Raw genomic sequence first — 9,812 nt, forward strand, 5'->3', positions numbered from 1 at the left:
AGAGGAAAAACCTAAGCAAATAACATGTATTTGATTTGTGTACTTTAGTTTTTCCGGTGAGTAACTAGGGTTGACATCTTGACTACCGATGTCATAAAAACTGAATCCGCAAACTTGTCGATCGGTAAAACGCTTTGAGCTTTTAAAATTATTGGATATCGTTGTTTGCTTTTTATTGTCAAACATTTGGCGTCAACACAATTTATTTTAATGAAATGAACTTTCAGTGGACTGATACTCTTTTCCTCATGAAGACGAGAATATATGTATTTTGTTTCTGGATGTTGAGAACCGTTTCACCCAGTCATCAGCCTCTACGTACGCTTGGTCAAGGTCTTCACTCCCACTTGCTTCATGCTATGCAACTGAAATCATGTAAGTTCCGTTGTGTTTAAACGAATTAAGAAGACAGCTAATATAAACTTTAAGCTATATATATTCAATCACGGTATGGAACGAATGTTGTATATAGGAAAGTAAAATGTTCTTTTAAATCGTTCAGTCCCGAATTCGTGCTGCGGTATTGTTAACTGAATGAAAGCTCTAAAAACACCTTCACTAAATCTTATTGGATCTATTTTTTTTTTATTTCGACATATACTTTTGTGCTCGATTTTACTCTGACTTGTTTACAAGGTATAAAATTTAAACTTATCGTTTCGCCTTTCATCTGTCAAAGGACTTGAATCAACTTACCGTAACCTTCATTGAAACGGCTTCTTAATCTTTCATTGCATAGACTTTAGACGAAACATTTTTTTTTCATTTTCCTGCGAGGTAGAATCCTTCTTTAGAGATATTCGTTTCAACGTATGGTTATGTAAAAATTGCTTTCAGAATTGAGGCACGGTATGAAACAATCAGTAGATTAAACATATGTTGGTTTTAAACACAGAACGCAAAAAAAAAAGACCTAAAAAAAGGTCTCAATAATGGTTAAGCATTTTATAGAAATCCTGCCTGACAAAAATCATTGCAAAGAATGAAGTCGAGTTTCAGTCACGGTTTCCAATATGGGTCTGTTTCGTGCTTCGCTATATAGCCTCCTTGACATTGTGGGCAGGTGGCCGTGGAACATCGAGCTCGAAGTAATATCGTTGAATTATTTTTTGTTCTGGCTTGCGCATTCGATTCCTCTTCACCGCTTAACCATCTTGTTTACCACCGAGCAGTTAAGATTTTCAACCATGTTGTGTCCATCTAAAATGATTGGTTTAGTGTCTTTTCGTATTAGACCGGGAATGGCTCGCGGGGTAATGGTCAACTACATTTGTTTCTTCATGCTTAGCCTATTGAGGAATAACAAAGATTATAGACAAAACGATTTTTGAAGCATTAAGTACCTGGTCAAACGTCCAACTTCTCATGAGTCAAACATTCTGCAAATGAGCAAAAGCTATTATTTTTAGTATTTCGGTTGTATCAGGTTCGACTCATGTGAAGTTCGACGTCATAACCTCGACCTTAATTAATTAAATCAACTTAATGGGCACTTAACAGGGCGACACTTCAACGAGCCACTTTGCATTGTTGGTATGTTTCGTTTTTTGTTCTCGACAGCTTTGTAGCTTTGTGAGTGTAGTCATGGTTTCTGAAGCAGGTCAGGCTGCCATAGTGACGATACTTTCTATATTTGCCATCATTGACGTCATTGGGAACTCCCTTGTTTGTTTGGTCATCACAAGGAATCCAGACATGAGGTAAAACAAGAAAGAAAAGTTTGTCGTTTTAAAAATATAGTCAAAGTGAAATATATATCAATCTCTTCGGTGTAAACTAAAGTGAAAATTATACAGCATACTCTGTTAAAAAGCTAGAGAACAAAGCTAAACCCCCATGCAAACTACATTCAAGAGCATCTGAGCCAACGAAGCCCACCCTTGATGTTGGGTTTTAAAAGAGAGTACATCTAAAAAATATTTATCATGCCGTTCCTAAATAAGTTTTTTATATATTTTAACGTACGAAATTCGACATCTGTGTCGTGCCAAAGTGTCCCATCTTGTAAGAACTTGTCTCGCTTTACCCGCAATTTTGTACACTAGCCACTAAGGGCATCGCATCTCTCTAGTTGCCTTATGGTGGCCTAATGGGCACTTAAATGTCGCTTAAGATAGCTTGAATAAAAATATGTCCAAAGTGAGCACTTTATGTCAATTGTGATACATTTTATTGTCTAAACTTGGCTTGGCCCCAGAAAAACAATTTATGTTTGTTTTGTGACCGAGGTTTAATCACTAAACCAAATTTTTATTAAAAAATTTGAGTGTGTATGAACAAGAAATGTCGCCTGATCTGCGTATTACCAATCCATGCATTCTGGGCACATTGGGAGTGCGCGCCGTTTAAAAGAGAGACAACTATAATTGATTGCATATCATTTTCCAGGATTCCAATCAACCTTCTTTTGGTAAACTTAGCTGTAGCAGACATGATGGTGGCAGCCTTTTTCGCGCCTTATCACATTTTCATCCACACATTCACCCACCCAGATGGCGTCCTTGGCAGAGTGTTATGTAGTTTGGTGACAGGTGGAGGCTTCGCCTGGGTTGGAGGTGCTTGCTCGGCTTTCACCTTGGTCGCCATCGCCATTGAACGTTACTACACCGTGAATTATCCCCATGGTAACAAAGGGAAACTTACCAATGCCAAATTGAAGGTGCAGATAATGGTTGTTTGTTGTTAGTGTTTATTTTTCTTGTGACAGTGCAATTCCTTTATTTCAATTTTCAACGCAATCAGTTAAGGAAAAAATATCAAGGTGGAATTTCTGTGGTTAAAAATACTTAGTCATTCATTAAAAAACTCGAAGACTGAGAAACATCCCCACATGCTCATTTAAAAAAGAGATGTTTGCAAATATTTTAGTTCCACAACTGCGTAAAAATATCGATGAACGTCATGTGCCATAATCTACATAAGATATCAAATTTCATATGTTCCATTCCAGGTGATTATTCCTGCTTCATGGATCTTTGCGTTGACCATGGAATTACCGGGGTTCCTGACTCTGAATTTTGACAAGACACTCGGCTCTTGTACTTTGGCGTTCACCGAAGAGTGGATGGGAAAGGCATACAGTGTGGTATGGTTTCTAGTGTTTGGAGGCCTTCCCACACCAATAATGCTTGCATTGTATTCCACAGTGGTTTACAGTCTGTGGTTCAAACGCAACAATCAAAATGAACTTTCCTATCAACAAAAGGTAAAATGAACTATGGTTCTGATTTTGATTTTTCAAAGAGATCTATTTTAGCAAACCTCTGAAAACATTTAGTATATGTTAATTTATATTAATCGGATCGCGAAATTTTCCTATTTCTTTCTTTTTAAGCATCGTTCAAGGCTAAGGGAAAGATTAAAGATATTTCAGTTGGGTGGTTGCAGTCATGCAAGAAAAAAAAACTAATGTTCATTTCTAATTGAATGTATTGCATTTTTTGAAATGATATCTGCTAACATACATGAATAGCAAACACTCGGGGAGTTATCTTCAAATGAACCACTTTCATTGGTAAAACCCGCCTTGCACGTGCTACCTATTAAACATATGCTGCTACTAATGAGTCTTCAAAAATACGAAAAAAAAAATCTTGGCTCCTGTCATTCCATGCATCTATTGTGGAAAGCATCGGTTTTGGAGGTAGTTATGGATTTGGGCCTGTTGGATTCACATCGCGATTATGCGAAAATAGACAAAGTTTAGAAAATAGATAGTCGCGTCAATAAATCGTTCAATTTAGGCCGTTTTAAGGATATTGACTTTGCCCCCAGAGCGTCCTATAATATATATTTTTTCTTTAATTATGTTAATTGCGGAATTATCACAATAAAATTAAGTATAAATAATTTCAATAAGCATATAGGATGTGAAGGGGGCAAAATCAATATGGTGACCGTATCCGTAAAACGGCTTAAGCTAAGCTAGAGACAACTAAATCTCAGCTCTATACTTTCAGGGAGTGATGAAGGTGCGGAAGCGTGTTACCTTGATGGTTGTAGCCGTCAGTATTATCTTCTCAATCTGCTGGCTGACTGACGCAATTATCTTTCTGCTGAGCTATCACAGCACCACCAGCAGTCCAAGCGATGTTACTTGGGCCATTGCTGCAGTAATGATCCTGTTCAATTCATCCGTCAACCCGTTTGTATATGGCCTGATAAACCAGAGATTCAGAGAGAAGATTAAGGGAATGATTTGCTGTACCTTTCGCTCATCAAATGAGATTCATGCTACAAGAGAAGCCCTACAAAACCATCAGCTGGCCAACAGCACCACACAGCCCACCGAAATGGAAGACAAAAAATCATTCTCACAATTAGAAGATACAAGTTTGTAACACTGAAGAACGTAAGATTGATTCATAAGCGTTGAGTAATGGACAGTTGGCTTTTATGCATATTAATCCTATCAGGTTGTTATATTTCAGTTTAGCATGATACCTCCTAGACAAGTGTACTGTTTTTATTTACCACTGCAGATCACCGCGTATTTAATATAATGTATAAGGAAAGCGTTTACTTCTTAGGCGGTTTATTTATCGTTGGTATAGCGACAGTGGCATGGTAAGCGAAATGTTACTGATAGGAAATCGTTGCCACCTGAAAATATTTACTATAATTAGTAAATTGATTAATTTCTACAATCTACGACTTATCTTATGAATATTTGTATAAACTTAGTGTGAAATTAAATAAAGATTAGTCTAGCAAATTAAATTGATAAAGGCGTGAATTTTGGAGGTTTTAAGCATCCTTGCTGGTAATTGAAAGGCACTAACTTTCTTAATTACTGGTAATCTACTTCTGTCCTCGTTTAGCGCATCCTCGGAGACCAGGGGCAGTTAGTGGGGGCGACGGGCAGCCTATCGGGACAACGGGATTTTCGGGCGAAAGTTTACGCTCTATGTTGTAAACTTTCGCCCGAAAATCCCGTTGTCCCGATAAGCTGCCCGTCGCCCCCACTAACTGCCCCTGGGTCTCCGAGGATGCGTTTAGCGTCGAAATATTCAGTAATATAATTGAAGTTATGGATCCTATTTACCTCATATGTTGCTTCAGTATTTTATCTATTACTTTTCCATTCTGTATAATATACTGGGGTGATCTACTGATGATATCGGCAGAATATTCGGTTAGAATCTTGCCAGAACAGACAAAACATCACAAAACGCAGCTGGTATAATTTCCACATTTTCTAGTCCTCCGGTAACTCAACTGCTAACTCTCGAACATTTAATCTCGGACTTTTCGGCTGAAGTAACCTTAAACTTTTAATCTCTTCAATGTATTTCGTTATTAACTTGGTGAAGCCCTGAGCAGCATTCTGAAAGAAACAGCCGATAAGAAAAAGCGCTAAACTCCACCCTATCTTAACCCTATTCAGACCGGGGGGGGGGGGGGGGGGCTTTTGAGGCCCGCGCTGACTTTGAACTTTTATAACTTTTTAATCGGGCGTGGCCGATTTAAGGTTTACCCTTTGGTCGTCCTAGAGCGTAGTCTCCTGGCGCGGCCAAAAAGACGGGGATAGCTCGGGGTTGCTACAAAACCGCTACGGGTGACGCATACCGCAATGGTTTTCATTTTAGTTTTGACAGGAAATCGTTGCAGGCACACTTGGTCGACTTTTGGGTTAATGTGTAATCAGGTTGTGTTTTTTTGCTTCGGCGGAAGGACAGAGAAAAAAGCTTACGGTGCAAAGTACAGTATGGGGCCCAGTTCTCGGCCACTTTTGACGTAAACTTGTATTTCTTACCTCAGAAGAACCGCAGGAACTTGAAATTTCTCCCAGAGCTAGCTACATTATTCAGCTTTTTGGTGCAAAGCTATCGACCGGTCAAAAATAATTTGCCCGAGCAATAATAAAAATAAAAGCTCCATTGTGGGCCCAGCCGGCCACCTTGGCCCAGTTCTCGGCCACTTTTGACGTAAACTTGTATTTCTTACCTCAGAAGAACCGCAGGAACTTGAAATTTCTCCCAGAGCTAGCTACATTATTCAGCTTTTTGGTGTAAAGCTATTGACCGGTCAAAAATTAATTTGCCCGAGCAATAATAAAAATAAAAGCTCCATTTGTGGGCCCAGTTCTCGGCCACCTTGGCCCAGTTCTCGGCCACTAAAAAGCTTGTGCGTAATTATCTGTAAAAAAATGCTCAATTAATTTTCACAGTCATAAAATCACTCTGTAAACCTATTTATACTATATCGATCCCAAATTATTTTTATGATGCTTTGTTTTACTTTAGAAAAGAAGGATTTTAACGCGCCTAGTTAGCGCCTATGTGCAGGTTCTGGCAAAACCGCATTGTGTGACCCGTGCATTTAGATGGTTTATTTTGCAGTGAAAAGGTCTTGAAAGATTTAGGTGTTGTAGAAATAATAGACAAGACAAGAGTCAGCTCAAAACTTAGAGCTAAGATTGAACTTTATTTTTAAAAATCTATTTCTTTCATTCTGGCAGCAGCAGATGAAATTATATTAAAAACCAAGCGCTAAGCTGTGATAGCGAGCAGGGTGGCCGAGAACTGGCAAATACGCAAACGTCGCAAGAAAAAATTTCGAAGTAAATTAAGACCAAAAAATACAACGGTTCAACGAAAAATTTCACTAAAGCAGAAAGCTGAATTATTCTACGTTTCACTTGCCAAAAATTAGCTCGTATGGTGGGGGCTTTTGGATAAAATACGAATTTAACTACATCCATGAATTTGGAGCCGTAAACAAACAACTTTTTCGGGAATGCAAATTCACCTACCTCCGCGTAAACTCGACGTGTGAGCTTTCTATATCGAATTGAACGATCAAACTCAAGATACTTAAAGCACATGAATCAGTCTATCGTTTGAAGGAAAAACCTTTTTCTTTTGATTCAACTGGAGTGTGAAAAAACGCGTTAAACACAAAGTGGCCGAGAACTGGACCCGGCCGAGAACTGGGCCCACTTACTTTGACAAGTTAAAGTTATTTTTGTAAATGAAAAAGGTAACGTCATTGAGTCACGCAGTGTTTTTTAGCAAACTAGATGGTTTGCTGGTTTCTGACTATGAATGGGGGTGTGATCTTGCAGTATATTTTTTGAGCCTGACTCCGCCGTAAAACGTTTTTTTATTTAGCAAGAACTGTGTCGATTTTCATTTCTGAACAATTGGTCGTCAAGTCGTTTGTCACAAAGAGTAGAATGTTTGTACAGCATGTTTTGGAATTATTTTAGATTTGGTTAGTAAGACGCTTCTGAAGACCTGAGCAAAACGTTGGGAATGTACAGTATTAATAGGAACTTGAATGGAATTTTTCACAAGTTCGATAAAGGTATCAACTGAAAAAAATGGAATTCAAAATGAGAACTTGGATTTTGTTGTAATTAAATTTTATCGCGGACTGGATGCATAATATCACGGCTTTGAAAGTCTTCAAATAATTAGAAAGGTTCCTTTCTTCCATTTGATCTTATTGTTATTTTCATGTATTGATTATTCGAAAGCGGTTTTCGTTGATACGAAAAAAAAAACGGGTTTTCACTGAATTGCTTGAAGTATTTTTAGACGTGATAATATTGGCTTAATCAAATTACATTGTGCACGAAATATTTGTTATTCTTTTGTCTTGAAACTTTGAGGAAATTGAAATTTTTGTTTGACAGTAGTGTATGAAAGGCATTTTATAGAACTGAATAAAAAATAAGAAACATTGATAAAGGTTATTTCAAAGATTTATTTTGCCTGATTTTGAAGGGTTTCAGGAGTTTTAAAGAGTGCTGGTAAACGGCTGTATGTTGTTTGTGATTACGGATCTTATTTAGTTTCGAACGCTCTAATTTTTGAAAGGTTAAAACAGGTTAAAACCGGGCGGTTTCATGACTTTTTTGGGTAGAAAGGTACGGTGGTGGTAAAAAAAAAAAGGTTTAGAAAGGAATGACTGTAGTAGCACGTAAGTCGGAGGTTTGCGTGAGTCACGGGGTATAGTATGCGTGAGCTGGATTTCCGGCGTCATAACGGCATGTTTTGTTTACTGAAAGATACACTCGACGTTTAGTTAGCTTAGTCGGCTTGGGAAACTATTTTAAAAATGAATGTTGTAATAGTTAATTAATAGTAATCTAGAATTAACCCACTCTCAATTGGAGTCTGTTCTGGATTCGCGCTACCTTTTCGCCGCGAAGGAATTTTGTAAAATTTCGCTAGTGGAAAGAGGTACTGTAAGAACAGTATCAATAACTCAAAAGGAGGAACTTCTTTGTAGCTCTGAATTAAGACGTATGATAAAATTTCAGAATAAGAAACTTTCGATATATGGTTTTCATATTGTTTTTGTCAATTTCCTTTTGTGGCAGATTTTTTGAGAATCAGCTTTTCTTTCGTGTGATGACAGACACAGGACAGAACGAGAGGTGGACGAGAAAGATGCCGAAGATGAATAGGCACCGAAAAACGACAAGAACCGTCAAGGACTTATCTTTAGAGGGCGGGGAGTTTTGGCATACTGTATTTCAAAGGACTGGACTGGACTAGTAAAACGCGGACTAGTAAAACGCGGACTTGTAAAACGCGGACTAGTATAACGCGGACTAGTAAAACGCGGACTTGTAAAACGGGGACTAGTAAAACGCGGACTCAGGTAAAACGCGGACTTGTAAAAGGCGGACTAGTAAAACGCGGACTAGTAAAACGCGGACTTGTAAAACGAGGACTAGTAAAACGCGGACTTGTAAAACGCGGACTTGTAAAACGAGGGCTTGTTAAGCACGGACTTGTAGAACGCGGACTTGTAAAACAAGCGCTTGTAAATCGGATAAAACTAAACGGTTTAGCGAGCGAAACAATTTGTGTTTGAAGCTCTTGTGTGTTTCTTCGACGGCATATTTCTAGCTTTTTTGAGCACTCTATGGTCTGTTTTAGCGTGGAGATGTTTTTGCAGTATAGCACATGTTCGTTCTGCAAACCCCTACTAAAACAACGGGATTGATGCTATGAGTTGTGTGCATATGTTTCTTTCTTTCCACTACTTGACGCCTGTTGAGTGCAGTCGTTTGTATTGCTCGCACGAGGTAGAACGGGGCCCGTCCAGAAATCAACAGTCAATCGTAAATAAAGGTGACGGGCCTACACGACTCCTACGTTCGTGACATTAGAATATTTGCCGTTAAATGTTTAAATTCGGTCTTTCGACCTTATTTGCTTCTGACTTCTTTCTGAGGGTACTGTTTTAATTTGGGGGCAGTATGTGGTAAATAAAGGTGACGGGCCTACACGACTCCTACGTTCGTGACATTAGAACATTTGCCGTTATATGTTCAAATTCGGTCTTTCGACCTTATTTGCTTCTGACTTCTTTCTGAGGTTACTGTTTTTTTGAGACATTATGTATTGAAGAGAGCCGTAAGATGATTGTGGCCAAGGAATTCGAAGTGTCTAGAGGCGTTTTACAAGTCCGCGTTTTACTAGTCCGCGTTTTACTAGTCCAGTCCAGTCTACAAGTTAAAGACACATCAAGACCACCCCACTGTGAATTGCCATAGCACAGACAAAATTATAGTCAATATCTTATGTGTTTTTAAGAGAATTACATAAGAACCAAGGCATGTCTTGTCTTGCCTTACATTGACATGCAATAATTTGGAAATACTAAGCTCGTAACAGTTTAAGACAGAATCCATCAGGAATTTGAGTAACATTAATTTTAGTTACGCAAAAATTGAGCACCAGAATAATTTAAATCCTTGTGTTCTTTCATACCTTGTTAAAGGCTTGACATGTGATAACACCAACATAACACCAACAACAGTTCTTTATCAGTGGGGATTAAAGAAAAAATGG

General features: G+C 38.4%; 1 protein-coding gene across 1 annotated transcript; it reads left to right on the forward strand.

The window, feature by feature from the left end:
• The first annotated feature begins 257 nt into the window (after positions 1 to 257).
• Positions 258 to 4,556, forward strand: LOC144633625 (allatostatin-A receptor-like). Its single transcript, XM_078492466.1, has 5 exons — positions 258 to 375; positions 1,561 to 1,700; positions 2,389 to 2,659; positions 2,951 to 3,205; positions 3,960 to 4,556. The coding sequence occupies exons 2-5, from the start codon at positions 1,585 to 1,587 to the stop codon at positions 4,338 to 4,340; spliced, it is 1,023 nt and encodes a 340-aa protein (XP_078348592.1). The 5' UTR covers positions 258 to 375; positions 1,561 to 1,584; the 3' UTR covers positions 4,341 to 4,556.
• Positions 4,557 to 9,812: the final 5,256 nt, after the last annotated feature.

Source organism: Oculina patagonica, chromosome 12 (genome assembly GCF_052425735.1).
Source record: "Oculina patagonica isolate OP01 chromosome 12, crgOcupat, whole genome shotgun sequence".
NCBI classification, from domain to species: domain Eukaryota; kingdom Metazoa; phylum Cnidaria; class Anthozoa; order Scleractinia; family Oculinidae; genus Oculina; species Oculina patagonica.

Bases quoted from the DNA above. Each gene is read 5' to 3' on its own strand.
- LOC144633625 (XM_078492466.1), top strand. From the start codon at position 1,585: ATGGTTTCTGAAGCAGGTCAGGCTGCCATAGTGACGATACTTTCTATA. The intron at 1,701-2,388 runs GTAAAACAAGAA...ATCATTTTCCAG, and splicing joins ACAAGGAATCCAGACATGAG to GATTCCAATCAACCTTCTTT. The intron at 2,660-2,950 runs GTGCAGATAATG...GTTCCATTCCAG, and splicing joins TTACCAATGCCAAATTGAAG to GTGATTATTCCTGCTTCATG.